Source organism: Medicago truncatula, chromosome 8 (assembly GCF_003473485.1).
Source record: "Medicago truncatula cultivar Jemalong A17 chromosome 8, MtrunA17r5.0-ANR, whole genome shotgun sequence".
NCBI lineage: Eukaryota > Viridiplantae > Streptophyta > Magnoliopsida > Fabales > Fabaceae > Medicago > Medicago truncatula.
In genome coordinates, this window is record NC_053049.1 from 40,525,340 (window position 1) to 40,548,515 (window position 23,176).

The 23,176-nt window shown below is 33.2% G+C and overlaps 3 protein-coding genes across 10 annotated transcripts; 2 read left to right on the plus strand and 1 right to left on the minus strand.

Moving 5' to 3' along the window:
• The first annotated feature begins 925 nt into the window (after window positions 1-925).
• Window positions 926-11,945, plus strand: LOC11426586 (uncharacterized). Of its 8 annotated transcripts, XM_039828564.1 has the most exons (16): window positions 934-1,076; window positions 1,213-1,295; window positions 2,382-2,482; window positions 3,497-3,726; window positions 3,904-4,071; window positions 5,111-5,483; window positions 5,584-5,727; window positions 6,445-6,597; window positions 6,701-6,817; window positions 7,832-7,912; window positions 8,673-8,822; window positions 9,329-10,945; window positions 11,041-11,091; window positions 11,197-11,415; window positions 11,508-11,558; window positions 11,722-11,945. In XM_039828564.1, exons 4-16 carry the CDS (start codon window positions 3,587-3,589, stop codon window positions 11,818-11,820), a joined length of 3,363 nt encoding a protein of 1,120 aa, XP_039684498.1. In that variant the 5' UTR covers window positions 934-1,076; window positions 1,213-1,295; window positions 2,382-2,482; window positions 3,497-3,586; the 3' UTR covers window positions 11,821-11,945. The 8 variants fall into 8 exon arrangements, with proteins under 8 accessions (XP_039684495.1, XP_039684497.1, XP_039684496.1 ...); XM_039828561.1 differs by lacking the exon at window positions 1,213-1,295 and having other exon boundaries at window positions 926-1,076; XM_039828563.1 differs by lacking the exon at window positions 1,213-1,295 and having other exon boundaries at window positions 926-1,076; window positions 11,197-11,397.
• Window positions 11,946-13,492: 1,547 nt separating this feature from the next.
• LOC11413825 (ubiquitin-40S ribosomal protein S27a) lies at window positions 13,493-14,191 on the plus strand. The gene has a single exon (XM_003629847.4). It carries the CDS (start codon window positions 13,550-13,552, stop codon window positions 14,015-14,017), a length of 468 nt encoding a protein of 155 aa, XP_003629895.2. The 5' UTR covers window positions 13,493-13,549; the 3' UTR covers window positions 14,018-14,191.
• A 1,174-nt stretch (window positions 14,192-15,365) lies between these two features.
• Window positions 15,366-21,363, minus strand: LOC11415913 (sulfite exporter TauE/SafE family protein 3). The gene is made up of 12 exons (XM_003629848.4): window positions 20,833-21,363; window positions 19,880-20,036; window positions 18,728-18,928; window positions 18,174-18,238; window positions 18,055-18,082; window positions 17,738-17,829; window positions 17,532-17,618; window positions 17,293-17,343; window positions 16,720-16,941; window positions 16,518-16,611; window positions 16,207-16,347; window positions 15,366-15,651 (listed from the first exon to the last, which is right to left on the minus strand). Exons 1-12 carry the CDS (start codon window positions 21,031-21,033, stop codon window positions 15,560-15,562), a joined length of 1,431 nt encoding a protein of 476 aa, XP_003629896.3. The 5' UTR covers window positions 21,034-21,363; the 3' UTR covers window positions 15,366-15,559.
• Between the last annotated feature and the right edge of the window lie 1,813 nt (window positions 21,364-23,176).

Here is a 23,176-nt window from a genome sequence, read left to right on the forward strand (position 1 = left end):
GAGGTTTTTATGCCAAGATTACTTTATGGAGAATTAAACAGTTGTTGTTGTTGCTTTTGATGCAAATATTCCGCTGCAGATTATTGAAGTTCATGGAAGATGTTTAATTAAATAATTTTTATTTTCTTTTTAAGAAATTTTGAAAATGTAATGTGACATGCCCGTTTTTGGGATATACTATGATGTGTTTATTTATTATTTATTTGCTTTGGGGTAACGGGGTGTTACATTTTCAAATAAAATCAAATTGATAAAACTATTCTTGAAATAAAAGCAATCTACACTTTCATGGCTTTAGGTGGCATAAATTATTATTAGCTTATATACTTTCATGTCTTTAGGTGGCATAAATTATTATTAGCTTATATACTGTTGGTACTAAACTTCATCTAAAAATATATAACATTTTTAAGTAGAATCATTGATTTAATCGAGATTAACAATAAAAAATCACTTGAGTTGGTTTGGTGACGTTGGCTTGGGTAGATGAGTTTATTTATCTTAAAAAAAACAATTAACAATAAATATTATCATTTATACATTAATAATAAATATGCTTAAAGATAAATAACCATACGATTTTATGTCATTTAAATTTTAGCAAATATTTATCGATTTACCGTTTAAATTTACCAAATGAAACCTTTATATAAAATAAAAGGTTAATCAAGTAATGCTCCATGTTTATAATTTTATTTTTAATTCTTATAAAATAAAATCGTATTTTTTTAGTCTTTTAAAATTTTCTGTCGGTATTTTAAAGACAAAATCTTTAATATTTTTTGAGACCATTTAAACTTAAAATGTATTGTCCTCATAATCTTAATTTTTAATTTTGGTAGGGAGAATGCATAATATACTAAATTTAGGAGGATATTAGTGCCGAATAAATTGTGTGAAATGGGTGTATTTAGGAAGTATCGAGGCGTAATGAGCAAAAATGTTAACAAAGAAGCAGGAAAGATAGATTCGAAGCAAAACCTGAACGACGGTGCAGTTTAGCGTCTCTCTCTCTCTCTCTCCCTCTCATCGCCTTATAGTTCTAATGGTATCGCAGTGTCTCACAGAATCACCCGGTAAGCAACCCTTCCCAGTTCCTGTTACTTTTTTATTTGTTTATTTGCTCATCATCATCATTGTTATTTGCACATTCCTCATTGTAACGATTGTTATGCTTTGAATGTTTTGTACTTATATTGTTTGTTTGGCTAGAGCATGGTGAGTGAGTAAAATGCAACTCATTTAAACTGAAAAACACATGGAACCATTATAATTGATCAGAATCTGATACCGAGGTAATGACAATTCAATTGGTTTCATCTGGTGTCACATGTTCTAAGTTATGTTTGGTTTTGCAGTGTCAAAAATTTGATTTTATATAATTGATTCCGACTAAAAGTGAGTTGAATATAAAATGATTTGTGTTTAGATACATTTATGTATAACTGAGTTGAATAATAAATTTGATTCTAAAACTCAATTGTAGAGAAAAGCTCCAAATTCTAGGTTTAAGCTAGAATAAATTTCAGAATAAATGAGTTGGAGAAAGACATGTTTTTTTCTTTCTTTCTTTTTTTTGGAGAAAGAAATGTTTTTTGATTGAACACTATGTTAGTGGGATAAAGCTTGGTTGTTGTTGTTGTAAACTATATAGGCAAAATCAATTCTACCCGAGAACATCCAAACATGTCAAATTGTGTATGTTTGGTTCCACTTTTTGAGAAGTCTAAATTGATTCTAAATGTGTAGAATTCATTTTGACATGTTTGATTGTTCTCGAATGGAAATTAGTGTGTTTGGTTCTATAGTGGGAAAGACGGCAAAGACTCGTTGCCAGTGATTTCCGAGTCCATCATAGATTTAGAGAAGCCGCCAATTTTATGAATTGAACAAATATCATACGGAACATTGTAGCATTTTAAGCTTTTTGTCTGTTACTTAGTTTTGGTTTTAGGTTAAATTGCTATCAAATCAAACAACCCTAGGGTTAATGTGTTTAACAAAATGATGTTCTATAGTTGGCTGCATTCAATACATAAATGATGGTTCTGTCCTGCATGTATCCGCAGTATAATTACATGTACATGAAAACAATCAAGGAAATGGAAAACTTTGACTTCATTTCTGAAAATACTTACGCTTCATTATAGACTATTGGGAAATTGTTCACCCACTTTATGTCTGTCACTACCATGCAAATAATGACATATAGGGTAGGTTTTAACTTCTTATTGTTGCAAATTATTTCAACTGTTCTGTGAAGGTTATTTCTTCATTCAATCAATTTTTCGCAACGTAGCAACAAACTAAATGAGTTGCTTGTCTTCTTCAATAAAAAACTAAACGAGTTGCTTGCTATCCATTTTATTTTATCTTTGCAGCAAGCAATGACAATCTTGAACTCGAAGAAGTTATTTCTAAGGGTTCGTTAGATTTTGATGAATGGGTCTCACTGATTGCAGACATTGAGAAAATATATCCTGTAAGTTGGATACCAAAATGGCAATTTATTTTGTTATTTTCCCCCAGTTATACATGAGATCAACATAACAAACTTAGCAAACCTGTGTTCGATATATAATGTACGGCCATGTTTTAATTTCAGTTAAATATTATTATCTGAATAGATTGAATAATCTTTGATTTTAATTAAGGCTTTAAATATGCAAATGGTCTGGGTAAGTATCAAGAGATTTGGTTTTAGTCCCTGTATAATTTTTGTTTTGTTTTTAGTCCTTGCAAACATACAAATTTTTACTTTTGGTCCCTAATGTTTGGTTTTAGTCTCTACCAAATTTATTCGTATTGGAATTGGTCCTTGTAAAATATAGAACATTTGATTTTAGTCCCACAAAATAAGGACTAAAATGAATATTGTAGGGACCAATTTCAGTGCTAACATATTTTGTCGGGACTAAAATAAAAGACCAAGCAACAAAAGCATAAAGTGGTATATTTGCAAGGACCAAAAAGATTTTTTTTTTTACAGGGACTAAAAGTAAAAAACGGTATATCTTTAGGGACTAAAAGTACATTTAAATCTTTATAAACTATTGCCTCTGTTGATAGTCTAAAGTTTAACAATTTCCTCTCTCCTGTATCTACTTTGTTCGATATTTTCAACTTTCCTGATTCATTGGTGAAAAGAAAACCTGGATTTCATTGAACTAATACAGCAGCCAGTAGTTCTGTAGATGATTTCATTAAGGAAGGTCTGAAGTTAGATAATTTTTACTCTCTCTGAACTTTATTTTTTATTTTGTTTGATAAAATAAAAGACTTTATACATTGAAAAGAGAAGTACAAAATCAGAAGTTGTCCTAAAGTTGCTAGAATACCTTCAGAAACCAACAATAGTAATTCTGATACCCCTTCATGTGTGTGTTTGTGCGTGTATGTCTTACTTTTTTATCAATATTTCTTGTTTGAATTTTAGAATGAGCTCATTGCTATTGTGGGATTTACTAGTTTGATAAAGCTTGAACTATTTCTGCAGGATAATGTGGAGAAAATATGCGTGGTTTACAAACATTTCTTGTCTGAGTTCCCTTTGTGTCATGGGTATTGGAGGAAGTATGCTGCACACATGACACAGTTAAGCACCATGGATAAGGTTGTTGAAGTCTTTGAACAAGCTGTGTCGGCTGCAACATATTCGGTTGGCATGTGGGTTGACTATTGTAGCTTTGGTATGTCGTCATTTGAGGATGCATCTGATATTCGGAGGTAAATATAGTTAAAGCAGACATACACATACTTTAGTTGTAGGGACTGTTTAGATAAATGATTTAAGTGGAATTCTTTTATTATCCTTAAGTTTCCACATTCTTACCTCTTTATATTCTTTGAAAGTTTTTCCTATTGAAAGTAAATGAGATGATTTTGTTGATATATTTTTGCCAGGTTGTTCAAGAGAGCCATTTCCTTTGTTGGGAAGGATTACTTATGTCATACCTTGTGGGACAGGTATATCCATTTTGAGTTTTCCCAGCAGCAGTGGACTTGTCTTGCACACATTTATATCCAGACTCTTAAATTTCCAACCAAAAAGTTACACCAGTATTATGACAGGTATATTTTGCATTCTGTAATTTCTGTGTCTTTAACGCTGTTCTGAAATGCTGATGAAAATTTGATGTTAAAGCAGTGACTTTTTACATGGCTATGACGTCATAGCTTTTAATAAATTTTAAGCCCATTACCGTGCACTCCCCCCCGGTTTTTGTACCAATAACATGTAGTGCTATGAGGTCCAAAATGCACTGGGTAGCTGCGCTACACTTGATCTTTTAAGAGATCATTCTAAAATATACTGTTTTATGTTTACAAATTCAAGGACAGCTCATATATCATCGGGCAACAGAAGAGGAGGAGGAGGGGGTAGCTATGAAGCACAGACACTCCTCGGATTAGGCGTGTCCTGGTGTCGGACACGCGTCGTGTCCGACACCTACACTTGTAATTACACTGAATTCTGTGATTTTTTCAAATTATTAGTTGTGTCGGCGTGTCAGTGTCCGTGTCCGTATCCGTGCTTCATAGGGGGGTAGTAATATGATGAAAGCTACCAATTTTACTCCTCCAGTTTGTACGAGGGAGTTTGTGGCAAACTTCTGTAATTATTGAATGAGGGAGTTTGTGGCAAACTTGTGTAGTTGTTTGCTTTTGATACAAACTTGTTTGAAAGCCTTATAGTGCAGTGCCTTTTGATATGCTTGTTTATCTTTACAAGGGAGCAGTTAGTTAGTAAGAGGAAATTGGTTAGATAAACAGATGGGATGCAAGATTAGAATGGGAAATTCTTGGAGGAGAGTTCTCTCTCGTATGCTCAACCATTCATTCAATTAAGTTGTTGTTCTTTTGATTCTTCCTACCACTTTCCATTTCAATTTGTCTGGGTTCCTAACATAACCCTTGTTTAATTTGCTTCTGAATTTTGACATGACATGTGGATATGGACAATCATTCTGGTTATCGAACAGTACTAAGAGTGCATATTTAATAATATGTGTATGGGTCATATTGGTGTATGTGTTGTGATGTTTTACATACATATACGAAGTACATTTGAATAATACACTTACCATATGTTAGTTTAATATTTCTTCAGCTTTAAAAAGTTGCTAACCTTTTTGGAAGAGGGCATAACAAGCCGGGAAAGTTCTCCAAAGGAATCGCAATCTGAACCATGCCTTGATGGTGAAATTCCCATGACTATGTGTCGCGATGATGACGAGATTTATTGTGTTATCAAAGATATGGTGGATTCGCCCGTTGGATTGACCAGTTCAACAGCCCTAAAAAAGTACAGGATCATTGGAGAACAGCTTTATCATAATGCTTGTGAGTTGTATTCGAAGATTAGTTCTTTTGAGGCAAATATTCAAAGATATTACTTTGATTTCCGGCCACTTGATGCGAACCAGTTGCAGAATTGGCATGCTTATCTGGATTTTATTGAACTTCACGGGGATTTTGACTGGGTACATCTCGGCACAGCATTCCAAAGTTTTCAAGTTGCTTATCATTATTTTTTAGTTGAACACTAAAAACTAATTCTTCCATTTCTCCCATTGTGCATAGGCTGTGAAACTATATGAGAGATGCTTGATTGTGTGTGCTAATTATCCTGATTACTGGATGCGTTATGCGGACTTCATGGAAGCCAAGGGAGGAAGAGAAATAGCAAATTATTCTCTAGATCGAGCAACTGAAATTTATTTGAAGGTATCTAGTTACCTGTTATATTGATTGAATATCTTGAATGTCATGTTAATGGCCAGCTTCTGCATATGCTTATTTTTCACCTTCCAAGTATATCTACAACGATCGAACAAACACTTGCAGAAGTTAAGCGATTTCAAAGAACACAAGTATGAAGCGTTAATATCAATGTCATATGGCTACAGATGTCCCATATACAAAAACTAATTTGTAATAGCACTTCACAAATGAAAAGGGATACGCGAAATGTGATGGTTTGGAAGTGGATGTGTGTTCACATGCATTACATTAGAAAGGGAAAGATCAAAATATATTTATTAGATACATCATAATAAGAATGGTCCTGTAATATTTCTAAGGTATCTGTTTGCTCTTACATTTGTTACGACTTTGGAACTCGTTGATGTCATTGACTTCTGTGTGATGCTATGCTCATTTTTGTAAAGAAACTGTCTTATACTTAAGAACACATAATTGTTTGTAAAAGATCTTATAATTAGGGTCGGAGGGAATATAAAATAAAATCCAAGTCAAAACATGTCGCTATTCGGAGTTGAGTGGTTTCACTGCATTTATTAATTAATGCTTTCCACGCACATTATTTTTCTGAACTACATGACTATGTTATGCCCTGCTCAAACTTTTTTAATTCCTTTCTTATCTTGGCTATAACTTCATAGCTTTATGCTTGACTGGAGCTCCACTATATGTTTATCACAGAGTGTGCCAGCAATCCATTTATTCAACGCTAGGTTTAAGGAGCAAATAGGAGATGTTTTAGCTGCTCGTGCTGCATATATTCATCGTTGTAAAGAGACAGATTCAGACTTTGTGGAGAATGTTATATCAAAAGCTAATATGGAAAAACGTTTGGTATGCAAATTAGCCTGTACTACTACTGAAGAAAAATTAACTCTGCATTGCCCAGATGCAGTAATAATGTTACTGCATGTGCTGCTTTATATATTTAATGTAGGGAAATATGGAGTCTGCTTTCAGTATATACAAAGAAGCGCTTGAAATAGCTGCAGCAGAGGAAAAACAACCTGCCCTCCCCATTTTATATGTTCATTTCTCTCGACTAAAATTTATGGTAGGTAGTCTATGCTTGTCTGCAATAAACATTAGGTCTTAACGATTTTCTTCATTGACATGATTCTATCAACCTATCAAGTGATTGAGACATTCATTGGAGGGAATAACCTATACTTACTCAGAAACTAAAGTTTAATATACATAGGTACATCATTTAGCTCCTTAATTTAATGTAAAAAGCAGCATTCCTTGTAAAAAAATTGATTTGTCAAGTCCTAATTTCTGTGTCCAGTTTAGTGGAGCCATTAGGAAAAGTGAATATATAATTGAAAAACCACCACCACCGTAAGATCTCGTGCATTTGGTCCAAACTCCAAAGGTAGAGCATTTACTTTTAAATCTCTCTTAATGATTCAGCTTATGGTTTTTCTATCACCCTCTATCTCTAACTATTGGACTGCCCCAATTTTCTCTCTAATAATTGCATTTTTAATCCTATCTTGTCTGTAATATTCCCATATCTACAATACGACTTTTACTGTTTTGTTGATTTTATACTGCCCAACATTCAGTTCTGTACAAAATTGTGGGCCTTATTGTTCTGCGATATAATTTTCCTTTAAGCTCTCGAGAAGTATTTTTCTATCACATATCACACTCAAAGCATCCCTCCATTTCGCTTACCCTGCTCATATAGTTGACATCTCCCTCTATCTCCCTATTATTTTGTATGATGGATCCAAGGTACTTGAAGTACGAGATTTGTTGTATTGTATGTTCTCCAATCAATTTTCACCTCTATTAAATTTTTTATTTTTCTGGTATCTCTGTATCAATCTTTGTAGTAAATACAAGGCTTCCATGGTCGATTTCCCAATATAAAACTAAATGGATTTTCTGATACTTGCCTGTTACACTAGTTCTTTCAACTGGTTCTAGCAAGTATATCAGAATTATATAAAGAAGAGTTCTTTAAAATCAAAAGCAAGGAAAACAAATATGTCACTTTATACATGCTGATGTCAGGTGTTGTTAACTAATTTTTGTCATTTATTCCATTCTTGGTTTCAAGAGTACAAACGATGTGGATGCTGCTAGAGTTGTCTTAATTGATGGCATCAGAACTTTGCCTCAAAACAAATTGCTCCTGGAGGTATGTCCGTCTTTTCCCATATATTATTACTGTATGTTTTGCAAAAAGAGACATCTAATCTGGAATTCAGTAAGTATGCATACAAATACACCCGTCTTGGTTATCAACTAATTGGTTGAAGGCCTACCGACACATCAGACAACAGATCAATACTTTTTTTCCACTATAGGTGGAGTTTGTTAAGTTTGATCAAATGACGTCATAATACCCAATTTCCCAATCACACCAGATAAGATAGCGTTTTTTTACTAGTCTTTAGATAGACACAGGTCAATTCATACCGACAGCACAAGTCAAACCATCTAGTTACTAGTGCTACTGACCTTGATGTGCAGGGAGCTTTTTCCTTTACTCCCCCACCCCCTAAACAAACCCCATGGATTAACAAGTGTTCAGGAAGAAATTTTGGGTTTAAAGGTTTGTAAGTGTTTAAATTTTCAGCCAAACTGTAGTTAGGAACTAGAAAAGCGCAGTTCATATTCTATCCAGATTGCAGCATTGTCAAAAACCAATTCACCTACGCCCATCAAGGAAAACCGCTTTTGAGCTGGTTTAGCATAAATGACTCACCATTAACAAGTGCTCAATTGGGGAAATACAAGTTTTAGTCACATGAGAGTGGTTCTGTAAACTTTGAGCTGTCACGGGCATATGATTTTATTATAACAAGCATCACTTTTGTTGTTTGGAAGATAAAATCATCATATGTGAATTTAAATTATGATAAAATTTATCCACTTGTTTTGATGTACCTTTACAGGAATTGATGAAGTTCTCTATGATGCATGGAGGGGCAAAACACATTGATGAATTAGATTCAATTATTGCAGGTGCAATATCTCCAAGGGCTAATGGATCTCAAGGTCTGAGTGCAGAAGATGCAGAGGATATATCAAACTTATACCTTGAGGTTATACTTTTTGTATGTACTGAATTATTATACTGGAGTCCATCATTATCATCTAGGAATGAAGTAATATAAGGTGTTTGATCTGTTTTTTGTCAGTTATTTTTCTTATGATTCAACATGTTTGCATTAGCAAATTTTGTAACATTTTGCATGTGCAGGTTATTACTTTTTTTTCTTGGTAACAAGGGATAACGCAAGTTATTACTGTTTATTTGTGCTATAGAGCTGCCGTCTTTAGAAAAAATAAAAATAAAAACAGATGGCTCTCACTCTTTATTATCTCAATTTTTTTAGCCCAAGAAAATGCTTTACAACTTGTTGTCATTGTCTCTAAAAGAAATTTGCATTGGTTCTATTTAATAGATAAAAGCAAAGTATTCTAAATAGTTTGTTTGTTTGGTTTACTAGGTATTGACCCTTGTTATACCGACATTTCTGTACTAAACTTTTGTGGGATAGCTCAAATATCTTGAAATTTTGATACTAACAACTGTATTATATACCAGTTTGTTGACTATTGTGGAACCATACATGATGTGAGGAGAGCACTGAATCGGCACATAAGATTATGTCCAGGCTCTGCGCGGATAGATTTACGTCAGCAATCAATTAAAAGTAAAAGACCACTGAATTTGATCAAGGACAAGAGAGAAGAGATTTCGGTTGCCATGCCTAATCAAGAACCTAGAGATCCTAGTTCTAATTTGGAAGATCACATAATTCGGTCTTATGATACAAATACAGCCCGTCTTCAAACCGTGGAGTCAGATGACAAAGTTGAAGACGATGCAAGGGAATTACCTCTCTTAGTTTCAGAGGAGCCAAGAGACATAGATACAGCCCGTCTTCAAACCATGGAGTCAGATGACAAAGCAGAAGACAATGCAAGGGATTTATCACTTTCAGTTTCAGAGGAGCCAAGAAACAATGATCCTGAAAGGAATTTGTCATCCATAGATTTAGTTGGAGCGAAAGAGGAATCTACCAAAATTAAGAATTTTAAAAAAGATTGTTCTGAATCTGACATTTCTTCAGAAAATTTATTACATCAAATAGCCATCGTAAATCAACCCTCACAAGCTTTGCAAGCATCGTCAAATGAAAAATCTGTTTCTTCTCAGGGAAAGTGTGAGCTGAAGACTGAAGAATTGAAGCCACTTTCTGTGACAAGTGCGCCACTGAACACCCTGGTAAACACATGCCCTGATTCAGGACTAGTGGCATCTCAGGTTGAGTGTGAGACAATTCCAGAAAGCTGCAACTCAAATAGTAGAGCAGTAGTGGGTGGTTATACTGCAAATCGGTACAATTCTTCAAGAAGCACTCAAGATTCCGATTATCCGCGAACTCATGTTGAGAGAAACAGGCCATATTCATCATCTCATCGAGACCATAATATGAAAAGACCACTTTTACCACCCCGTTTTTCTAGAAATGGTGGTGGAAATAGGGATCCAATAAAAAATGATAATAAATTCCGTAGAGCTCCCAAATATGGTAACCGTGGACGTGGAGGTCCCAAATATGGTAATCGTGAGTATCCACGTAGAAATGAGCACCAGCACCGGAGTTTATCTCCACAACAAATCCATCTAGCTGAAAGGGGAGCACAATTTCCCGTAACCCCTGGGTGTTCTCAATCTGCCTTGCAAGTTCAGCAATGCAATCAGAGACAAGACCAATTTCAAGCCACTGCTACTACTGCTGGTTTTGTGACACCTCAAAGTTGGCCGATACAAAATGTTCAAATACAAAACTCTTTACCTCAGTCCCAATTACCAGTTAGTACCACATCAAATGTATTACAACATGGCCATGCAATGCAAGGCAGTGAGCAATATGGATATATGCAGAAGGGCCAAGATTATAATCAGATGTGGCAACACTATTACTACCAGCAGCAGCAGTTGCAACTACAACAGCATTATATTCAATTGAACCAACAACCATTCCAACCGGAATTGTCACAACAACATATTCAGGCAGAACCTTTTCAACCACAACAGTTGCAACAAATGCAATTACAACAACAGGATCTGCAGCAGCATCAATACTTTCAACAGCAGCAACCCCAGCAACCAGAGCATCCTGTTTACCTTCAGCAGGTACAGCCGTCGATGCAAGTAGTGAACAGTTTTGTTACAGTGAGACTGGCTCATTTTTCATTGAATTCATTCCTTCCAAAATTCTAAATCTATTTTTTTCTTTGCAATGCCAGAGCAACATCAATCCCGTAGAAGATCAAGCACAGGCAATAGTGATGTCGCAGGTCAGTTAAATTGAATTTTACTGAAAAAAATCGGTTTTATAGCTGGAGACCTGGTTAATTTTCCCATGTTCTTTCAAACCTAACTGAATTTTGTATTACTACCAGCAGCAGCAGCAGTTGCAACTACAGCAGCATTATATTCAATTGAAACAACAATCATTCCAACCAGAATTGTCACAACAATTTCAACAACATAGTCAGCCAGAATCTCTTCAACCACAACAGCTGCAACAATTGCAGTTACAACAACAGGTTCTGCAGCAACAGCAGCCACAGCAGCAAGAGCATAGTGCTCACCTTCAGCAGGTACAACTGGCAACACAGGTATTGAACAGTTTTGTTACAACGAAATTGTGGCTCATTTTTTTATTGAACTCATTACTTCTGAAGTTCTAATTATTTCTTTGCAATGACAGAGCAGCAGCAATCCCGTAGAAGACCAAGCACAGGCAATACTGACGCCACAGGTCAGTTCAATTGAATTCTTGCTGAATTTTTTTTTTGGTTTTGTAGCTGGAGGCCTGGTTGCTTTTTTGTTGGTTAATTTCTTCTGGGTCTTAATTGGCTGAATATATGGCTTATCCCCATGTCTTTTGAAATATAAGTAATATTTGTATTTTGATCATGTAGGGTCAGGAAGCAATATCATCACAACAATCAGGCGACCATGGGTTGATTTCTTCTCCTGTTCTGCACCATCCTCAAGAGAAACCTACCCAAGAAGACTGACGTTTCCTTGTAGATTTGATAAATTTTTAGTTGTAGAATTCAGAATTCACTTCCTTATGAACATAATTTTTTTAGCAGTTTCCAACTAAAAGGAAATATAGTGTGATACAGTATTTTCCAGCGTAGTTATGCCTCTTATCGATTTGAAATCTTAACACACTGCCTCATACCACGGACTTAACATTTGGAGATTGGACAAGTAGTCTGATATCAACACTCCACCACGCTTAGGGATGAACATCTAGAACATGAACAATACAAATGACCCGATAACAAATATTAGATTAAGACATCGTCTGATAATTTGAGCTTTAATTTTAACTCAACCTTAAAGCTAGCTCAAAGAGTAAGAATTATTCAAACTTTAGGGACTACTTTCAACATATCTCCTAATCGGTGTTACCTCTCAACATAAACCATAAGTTTGGACAAATATGTGCTTTGCCTTTTATATCAACTGTACATATTAGAGTTCCAATCCCCCACCATTTGACTGGTATTTCAGAGATTTGAAGCATGATTTATCTGCTTGGGAAGAATAAGATTGCTATTAAGAGCTTAGATAGAAGAGAAGATGCAAGCACATGACCACGCATGACACCTTAGTTAATACTCCATTGGAGGGCAAGTCTGGTGCCAGCCTTAGTATAAAACAAAAGCTGTTTTAATATCTCTCCATAAAATGGCGTTCAAACATGCATTGAATGAAAGCTACAATATGCAGCTATCGGTGAACTTGTCTAAGATTGTTTTTCTTCTTCCCGTTCATCACGTTGTACGTAATCCAAATCAAACAGAGGTACTTATCATTATAAAGCAGCACATTGATCACATTGTTTAGGACCCATCCCTTGCTAACTGCACTAAATCACATTGTATAGGACCCATCCATTTCTAACTGCTCTAAAGTTTGTGAAATGTCTAACTAGTAGCTACATTCACCAAAAACTTAATCAAATTATGGTTTGGGGAATCCACTTACTTTCATGTGAGATTATTGTGATAATTACTTTATCAATTGTTCAAATAAAAAAAGTTTGTACTATTTAATTAATTTCAAATCCCTACGAAAACAATTGTAAAATGAATATTAATGTCACTTTAATTAATATATTTTTTCTCTTTCCCAATTATTTAAATAAAGAAAAATCTGCTAAAATTTTAAAACAACTTAATTACACTTTGTCAAATAACTTCAATTCAATGTGAGACATACATAAGTGTAAATGATTAATTTGGCTTTCCCTAAAAAAAATGTTTAATTTGGCTTAAATAAAATGTGCTCGATCAAACAAAAAAAAAATGTTGAATTGATTTTTTAAAATTCTTAAACAAGATTTATGATAAAATTGAATAAGGACTTATCTTGCTCAATTTCCTAACAAAATAAATGGAGAAAATATATAATATAATTCATGACCGATGATGAATAAATAGTTTTTTTTTTTAGGCGAAAGAATAGTTAAATATAATATATCACTACCAATTTTTTTTTAAATATAATATAAAATGGTAATAGTGTAAAAAAAAAATTCAAATGGTAATGTTTTTTTATTAAATTTTGTTTTTGTTTTTAGGATTTTGAAATGGACTTTCATAAAATGTGGGTTAAGAGGCCCAACAACGAAGCCCAATATCCGAAACCCTAGAAGATAAATTCCGAGAAACCCTAATCGCCTTCATTCCGAAACCATTCGTTTGTGAGAGTTGCAGCAACCAACGAAGCAAGATGCAGATCTTCGTGAAAACCCTAACAGGGAAGACGATAACCCTCGAGGTTGAGTCTTCCGACACAATCGACAATGTCAAAGCCAAGATCCAGGATAAGGAAGGAATTCCACCTGACCAGCAACGTCTCATCTTCGCCGGAAAGCAGTTGGAAGACGGACGCACTCTCGCCGACTACAACATCCAGAAGGAATCCACTCTTCACCTTGTCCTACGTCTTCGTGGTGGCGCTAAGAAGCGTAAGAAGAAGACCTACACCAAGCCTAAGAAGATCAAGCACAAGCATAGGAAGGTGAAGCTTGCTGTTCTTCAGTTTTATAAGGTTGATGATTCTGGTAAGGTGCAGAGGTTGAGGAAGGAGTGTCCTAATGCTGAGTGTGGTGCTGGAACTTTTATGGCTAATCATTTTGATCGTCATTATTGTGGTAAGTGTGGTCTTACCTATGTTTACCAGAAGGCGGAAGCTTAGATTCAATGTTTCAATGATGATGTTCTAGTGTTTCTGTTTTGTTATTGTTGTTGAACTTTTTAATGTTTCAGTTTCGGTTTAATTAGCTTCGTTTGGAAAACAATTATTATATGTTCTAGTTGAATATCCAATACAATTTTGTGCGTTTTGAATTATGATTGTTACGTTGTTTTTTGCTGTTGGTTTTATGGTGATATTCTCTGAATGTATTAGTTAATTGGCTTATCTGTTTTATCTACAATTGTTTCTGATTTTTGATTTTGCTCGTTAAGATAGATACCAGATGTTCTGGTTATGTTTTTTTGAAAGAATTTATTTGCCTATGTCTTATGGCATATTATTGTGGAAATCTTTTGCTTATAGGACCTGAGTTAGCTTATTTTCATAAGCTCATCCATGTACTGTCATAAGCTGATTTTGCTGAAATTCAATCTTCAATTGTAATAAAACAACCTGTGCACAAACTCTTTTACAATATCAATGAATGGTAATAGGTTTTTCATAACCTGGTTCTTCCATATTGTTTTTTGATAATTCAATCTTTATTTGCCAAAAAATAACCTGTGCACAAGTTCTTTCGCAATAACAATGGAAATATTTTGTACTAATCTGATTTTGACTCATCCTTTTAGCTTATTGCCACACACTTATTTTCCCCTTCTTTAATCTGAATTGTAAAAATTTGCACACAATCTCTTTCGCACAATAAGGCAAACACACCATTAAGCTGTATATCCAAACGTCACTTAGTTTCGTTTCACATACAAATTTAAACTGAGATGAATCTATTGTTATTTTTATTAAAGATAAATGGTTCGGTGTATTGAATAGTTTGTCCGTGAACAGAAATTTACTTATATTGTTACCCTGATTACCTATGTTCTGTTTGCTCAAGGTAATTCGTTAACTATGTAATTGGGAAATTTAAGTTTTGTTGGAATTAAGAGAGTCGACGCCTTCGTGGTTGTTCGTGTTTGTACTCATTTCAGCATCTTGAGATTCTTTCTTAATCCCCAGATTCTTTGCCTATGACTCCCTTTCAATTTCAGTCACTGATTCCTAACCTTAGAGTGGAAACGACTTTTTCTTAATACAATTTTTTGTTTAAGCAACTGAAAACTTTATGGTTCATTTCATGAATAAGCTATATGGCTATATGTCCAGGTTTATGTGTTGTTCAAGTCGTCTTCTGAAATTCTATTCTAGCTTTTGTCAAAATAGTTCATTGCTTATTGCTCAATGCTAAATCTGCCAAATGAAAGTTTTTTTTGTCCCTGGTATTTTGAGCTCTCAAATCCATTTGCATAAGGCTTGCGATATGTAAACAGGCAACTGTACCCTTTCACAACTCACAACTTGTGTATTCACCTATCATACAATTCAACCATTCCATGTAAGAAAAATTCGACACATCATTGTTAAGATGAATCCTCAATATGAAATAGTTCTAAAATACTAAGTAGATGATGCAGCTGATTTATACTATCCCAACCTCACAACTCTTGCGAAGTAAAAATCTCTACTCGTTTTATATATTTAACTTTAATTCCTGACACGGTACGCACATAGGCTTCCAAATCCCATGTACTCCTTGTTTTCAGTCCTTTTAATCAGACTTGCTATGCCTGTTCCACCTGTAATTTGAAGGAACGAAAAAAGTTAAGCAATCTATAAATAACTGAATACATATGTAAAAACATTATTTCCTATATTGTGTGACATGAAACAAATAGTCGTGATTTAAACAGTAGCAACAAATCAAAAGCTACCACAACATCAATAAGAGAATCAGAGGAAATAGTCAGGGGATATTTACCTAAGTAACGTTTAAATTTGTAAACAAGCAAGGATCTAATTATATATAATTGATGTTTTTTTTTTTTCGAGTTAACAACGGGCCAATTTTTTTTCTTCATATCAAATTAAGATGATCGCCTTAATTTTTAGATTAACTTTATCGTTTGGCCAAACACACACACAGAGAATCAAGGAATTGTATCAATCTTCTTTAACAACTAGCAGTGATTAGTATCTGCGCTTATTTCTCTATAACCTATTTTTTATGTCCCTATTTTAATGAAACAATATATATTTTAGTAGTCATAATTTCTAAGAGGACTAGTGCCCTCACAAAATAACGAAAGCAAAATCCTCCCAAAAGAAAATGAAAGCAAATTAACGACACTTACCTAGTGATATTCCACTCACAAAAACTGTGAGGGCTAAGATGAAAATGATAATTGATGCTCTCCCTAATAAGACAATAAGCTTTCTCACCAAATGTTGCCCAACAAGTGCAGCAACAGTGGCTACAACTACAAAGTAAAGAGCTGCAAGAATAATCAAACGTTGAATATTAAATAATCAACCAATTATTGCCTTCTTTTAGTGTAGCAATCCCTTTTTCCTACCCTTTTAGTTGAATCACACCATTGTATAATTTGATATTAAGTGTTCTAGAGAAAAAAAATTCAAATATTAAATTTATCCATACACTTACCATATGGAATGGGAAAACGTTTCAGAAGGTAATATTCCACCACAGACATAGATGCAGAAAATGTCATTGCAAAAGTGGATGTAGCACTTGATACCTTCAAAGAAAATTATCGAATCAGAATTGCAAACATACTCTCATAAATCTCATTTAATTAGTATATATATGTATATTATGGAAAAGAGAAGAAATAAAATAAAGATACCTGAGGAGGGATTCCAAGTCCAAGGAAGAGTGGCGCTAAGATAAATCCTCCACCAAGACCAAGTAAGCCACCAATTAAGCCAGCAATTATGCCGCATGAACAATATAGAATTAACTGCTTCACACTCCAATTTATTCCTTGATCTCCCTTGGAAGCTATAACTTTTTTCCCTTTGTATAAAAGCACAGCCTCATATGAACTTACTCCTACAGCTATAGGTACCTAAAAAAACAAGAAATTAAAAAAAGGAAGTAATGACCATGATATTGATCTATACTTCATCAGTTCTTAAACTATATTTAAATTTGAGAACAAATCAGTGTCTTAGGTGCTCAACATTTAACTTTGAGGCCATATTATTGGCTTGGTAGATTAAGCTCCATGAAACACATACATACATGAACACTCGACACAACATTGACACATAAACATAGTAAAAATTTGAGAAAAGAGAAGTAATAGAATTAAATCAGAAGTATTGGTTGTGTCATTGTTGGACACCAAACACACTTTCAATTAGGAGAGTTGGTTCACTACATAAATTAAGTTTATTTATCAATATTGGTTTATTACCTGAAGTAGATTCAATATCCAATATGCCACAGAGCAAGTTATTGTATAACTCTGTTCAAAACAAAAGCATACATGGTCACTAATCTTTGTTTTACTTCATATTTTTTTTGTTAGAAAAGTCAAACTAGTCTATCAAAATTGACACCAGAGAAAATCAAACTTCATGTATATGTATACAAGAATATGAAAAAGCTCAAATAATTGTGAGTTGAGTTATAGCTCATGAGATATATACTAACTTTTCCTATCTGTAATGCAAGTATCATGATCCAAACAAAGAAGAGAAGTCCAACTTCCTTCCAAGAAACATTCTCAATAACAGAAACCTGCATTCATGCATGACAGTTTCAGATTTCATTAGAAAGAATACATACATACATATGTGTGTGTGTGTTGGATATGGAATAATTAAGCATGATATATCAGTATTTGTTTCCTACTATACCTTTTTCCTTTGTATATTGGTATTAGTATGATTATCATTGACTGATTCCCCTGCTTGAAGGTCAAGTTCAACATCTTCAATCCTTCTAATATCTGAGAAAGAATTTTAGCATGACATGTATATATGGTTACAATGGTCTGTATTAGTTGACATGTAGCTAGGAAAAATTAGTTAAATTTGCGATAGAAATTTAGAGAGAAAAAAAAAAAGAAATTCATCTACAATTTTGTCACTAAATTTTGGCAAGTGATTAGAGATGAATTTCATTTTTTTCCCCTCTAATTTTGTAGTAACAGAAATGATGTCAGATTAATCACCATTTAATTGTGAATTGTCTCTAGCTTCCTGAAATTGTACAGGGATAAGCATTAAACAAAGCATAAAAATACAAAAAAAAATATAAAATACTATAAAGAATTAATTATGTTTACGTAACCTTCTTAGCAAGAGTTTCATTTTTCCAGGTGTTAACACCTTTTAAAAAAGCTTTAACTGAAATGCCTGTTACATATATCCAAAACTACATCAATGGATAAGCAGTGTCAAAGAAATTAATAGAGTAAACAATTACTTTAGTGATTGTCACTTCAATAAAGAAATAATATTTGTACGATCATGAACAACTTTTGAGACAACATTTTTCTTCTTATTTATCTGGGATAAAAACAAGAGAGAGAGGAGGAGAAAGAGTAAAAACACAATGCAACTATAAGATAGTTATTCTAAAACAACTGTACAAATATAATTTATCCTTTAATCTGGGAGGCAATGTCTATTTTATTCCTGATTAAGTTATTTGATGGATCAAACTAATATAAAAAAACACATTCAAGACCATAATGACTAAAGAGAGACACATTATTTGATAATGATTTTTGTAATTTTGGTTAATTTAGGACTACAACATTGATGCTCCGGTACATTCAAAAATCAAAATGGGCATTTCATGAAAAAGAAATTGAGACTCAGTTTTGAAGGAACTCTTAGTACCTGTGAAAAATATTAGTATCAAAGATGTTATCATCCAGTCAGGAAAAATGACATTAAAAGCAACACCAAGACTGATTCCAAGCATTAACATTGGTTGAAAAAGAAGTGCTAAATCATAGTCAATCACAGGCAGGTCAAGTGTTGGGTGTCTTTGCCTCAAGTTGTATAAAACAGTTGCTCCTGCTCCACCTGTAATCATGCCTTCACCAAACAAACAAAAATCCATGTTATCTATTTTAATAGAGAAATGATACTTTAAAAATAGGACACACACTAAGACAACATGTAGCACGTGTTATATTGGTTAGAAAGTTGAGGTTTGATATTCAGCATATACAATGAGGTGAGAAGTATAAAAGTCCTTGATAATGATCTTTAAAGAATTTTCCGACAACAGAGGGAGATTGGAAAACACTTTGGAAATGGCATGAACCATATCACATTCAAACTTTTATTTATTGCCAGCACATTTTTGAAGGAGTAAATGGGGTGTAGGGATCTCTCCCACTTGTTTGTGTTGTGGTAATGGGGATGAAATTATTCTTCATGTATTTCATGATTGCATTCACGCAATCCAAGTATAGCTTCGTATAGTTTCCTACGATTTTATAACTATTTTTTTTAATTGAAGGGGTTGGTTTTTAATTGGGCATGGATTGTATAAGTTCACCGTATTCAGAAGCCGTTAAAAATGAGGTAGTTAGGAGGGGAAAATCAACCACATATGACACAAAGAGAGTAAAAGTGTTGATTGATTTGTTGACTTTAACATTTCTATAGATCACCCGGATATAGATCATCCGGATATTTATGGTACTTGTATGCGTAGGAATGTTGTCTTAGTTTCATAGTAGTAGTTGTTTTTTTTGTTTTGGCTTTGTCCTCTTTTATATAAAAAAACCCTAACCTAACCTAGTATAAATGCATTGTTCACATTAAATATCTATCTAATTTATTAAAGGAAATGCTAACAAGTACATATAATAAATGCATTTTTCTCTTTAAAGATCTTAAATGCATTGAAAATTGAAGTATTTAACTCCTTAAAGATCTGAGATATTCTTTAACTTTCTTAATTTAAAATCTTTAAAGAGTAATCAAAAGATATTTGTTAATCAAACCAATGCTATATTACTCGACACATATTCTTACATTTTGATATTGCTGTTGCTGATTTTGCATCGAATCCAATAATAAGGGTAAGCATGGGAACAATGCCACCCCCACCAACACCTCCCACCGTCCCAAATGAAGATCCAAGAAATGCAAGTATGGTGCCAACTATTATTCTCCAACCAAATTTCATCCCCTACATGCACCACAAAGATTAATTATCAATTCAATATCCACATGCTTAATTAAATTTCCCCTCTAGTCTTTAAATAGTGTAATAAATGAAAAGTCAAATGTATCTAGTCTAATTTTGAGTCAAATACATATGACTCAAGTTATATAGATACTCTATTTAACTTTAAGAATTTAATTAACACATAGTGCTTATTTACTTTGAAATTGACCAAGTTATATATATTTAAAAAAATTTGATATCTAATCCAATGATATGGGGATTGATTCCACCGTCCATTTACGTAAGTGTAATATGGACTAACCTGTAAAAAATGGTGTAGGAGAATTTGAACTAGGACTTGGAGAAGAACCAACTCCAATGTAAGACTACCCCACCAAGCCGAGCCATGTGGGTTGACTCAAGTTATATTATATTCTCTACGTTCCAAATTATAAGTCATTTTAATTATTTCACACGTATTAAAAAATATAATTAATTTTACATGGAAAAAAGATATTATGAGTTGATTTACAAAATTATCTTTAATAAATGGTATGAGAAAGATAATTTTTTTTTTGTTAGAAAGAAAGAAAAATTAAATAATTGAAAGAAAGAGTAACAAATAATTAATGGTATAATAGAAAAAATAACACAATTATTTTATTGATATTGTAAAACTATTTATAATTTGAGACACATTTTTACAAAGCAACTTATAATTTAAGACGGATGAAATATATAATAATAATATACACATAAAATTTGATGAAATTAAACAATGTGATGATATAAAGTTGTGAATATTGAACACTCTTACCGGCCAAGTGTGTTTATAAAAAACTTTAGCATGATCCCCTTTGGTCTCATTGGATGGTGGTGTTGTTTTTTGGTCGGTGTATTGATGAGAAGAAGTAACATAAGATGAAAGAAGAAGAAGAGAAATTATCAGAACCCTTGATCTTCCGGGAATTACCCATTTCACGTTCCTCCTTTCTGATCCACGCACAACCATCATCATGTAAATGTAGACACTGATAGCTCAAGAGTAGTTTTCAAGATAAGACTAAGACAATCACACCAATGCATGTAGAGATTTTCAAAACTTTGACATCAAATGTTATATAACCGCTCGGTAAATGTTTTGAGTAAGAAAAGAAGAAATCTCAATAAATGTTTTGTCTCTATGCCTTGTCTCAATAAATATTGTCTCTATACAAATAAATGACTCAAATTAAACAATGGGGATTGGCATAGAGGAATGAGTCACCACTTTCACATCTTAGACCATCCACAACAAGCACCCTAAATTAGATGTTTAAATTGAATTCATATCATCACATACTTAATAAGTATCAATTTTATTAAGATTTATTAAATGAGACCCAAAATGAAGAGAGAGATGGTGCTTCCATATGATCTTAGTGAACTAATATTCGAATCTCAATTGAAATATTTGATGTCCGACACGTTTTGAATAATATCACCTATATTAAAGATAATCTATGAGAAATCCCAAAAAAACATATAAATTAATTTTTTTTTGTCAGACAGCCTAGTGGCTAGAATTCACATGAATAAGTGGGATGTACAGAGTTCGAAACTCCGACCCCTGCATATAATAATGCATTGTCATACCAACTGAGCTATAATCACGGGACGACATAAATGAATTTTTATTCTCTAAGTTTAATTTTTTAAAATGTACATTCGATTAATTTTTTTTTTTGTTTCTTGTTTAAATTAGAAAATCTCCTACAAGACAAAACACTTCTTCTCAATAGCAAAAAAGACAAATTTTCCTTTCAAATCTTCTCACGTCAAGCGAAAAAATGCTAGTTTTTTTTTTGACAAGAAAAAATGCTAGTTGTATCACTCTTGTTCTTCCTTCTTCAACACAATTCATTCTTAATTTTGAATTTCAAATTCAATATCCAAAACTCCCTCCACTCTTCTATTACTCATCGCACAAACTCTGCACATCACACACACTCCATTTATTTTTCTTTTAATTCGTTTTTTTTTTTTCCTTCTTCTTCTCCACCTGGCCTCCAGTAACACACCACCGCTATCATTACGCTCCTCTTCTTCTCCTCTTAGAATTCCACCCCTCCATTTCCATGTTCTAACATTCTAACTCCCCTAATATACACACGAAAAACCAAAAACCCTTATTTATCTTCAATGGTATTAATATAAACAACTTCTGCAACTCTTTCACGATATAAATGAATTAGAAATATTTTGTTTGTAACCTGATTTTAACTCTAACTCATTTAACTTATTTTCATAAACTTGTTTTGCTTTCGTTCAATCTTCAATTGTTAAAAACAACTTGTGCACAAATTAAATTCTTGAAAGAAAAATGCTAGTTAGTACGATAATCAATTCACGGGATACACACCAACAGTCAAATAATGATGTTCTAGTTATTTTTTCTTTATTCACACAAATAGACAAGCCTTTGACTATTATTTAAAAAAAAAAAACAAGCCTTTGACTACAGTAATTATATGAAATATATTTTGACGAGTAAATAGACAATTACTCCATGAAATTGTAAGTTTTGTTAATTATCTCTCTGAAATTAACAAAACTTCAATTACCCTCCTGAAATTGCACAACGTTAATCAATTTACCCCTTTCGTTAAGTTTTTCTGTTAGTCAACATAACGTTTTGCAAATACCCCCCTGAAGTTTTGCACTTATGTGCAAAATGCCCCCCAAACTTTAAAATTTATATTAAAGATTATGTTTCCTCAAATGATATTAAAGACAAACAATTAACAATTAGCTTTATGTCTCCTCTTAAGTTTTTGGAATAAAATTATTGAATTTTATCAACGTCATGCAATTTCAAGGGGGTATTTGAAGTTTTCTTAATTTCAGGGGGGTAATTGATGAAACTTACAATTTCAGGGGGTAATTGCCTATTTACTCATATTTTGGCATTGAGATACATGGATAAATTCATCTAAACGATTGTAATTTGCTCAAATCTGTTTGTATATTGACAAAAGTTATGACGGTGTGCTTCGTTTATGTGATTTTTTTTTACGTTTATCTATGTTTTAGAGGCAATTACAATAAATTTTAAATGTCATTTTGATCTCTGAATGTATAATGATTAGTTACAATAATTCCTCAATATATCAAAATTTTAA

Bases quoted from the DNA above. Each gene is read 5' to 3' on its own strand.
- LOC11426586 (XM_039828561.1), top strand. From the start codon at position 1,046: ATGGTATCGCAGTGTCTCACAGAATCACCCG. The intron at 4,072-5,110 runs GTATATTTTGCA...ATATTTCTTCAG, and splicing joins TTACACCAGTATTATGACAG to CTTTAAAAAGTTGCTAACCT. The intron at 7,913-8,672 runs GTATGTCCGTCT...GTACCTTTACAG, and splicing joins AAAACAAATTGCTCCTGGAG to GAATTGATGAAGTTCTCTAT.
- LOC11413825 (XM_003629847.4), top strand. From the start codon at position 13,550: ATGCAGATCTTCGTGAAAACCCTAACAGGGAAGACGATAACCCTCGAG.
- LOC11415913 (XM_003629848.4), bottom strand. From the start codon at position 21,033: ATGATGATGGTTGTGCGTGGATCAGAAAGGAGGAACGTGAAATGGGTA. The intron at 18,239-18,727 runs GTACTAAGAGTT...TATATGTAACAG, and splicing joins GATACTAATATTTTTCACAG to GCATTTCAGTTAAAGCTTTT. The intron at 17,830-18,054 runs GTGATTAATCTG...ATTCTTTCTCAG, and splicing joins AGACAATTCACAATTAAATG to ATATTAGAAGGATTGAAGAT.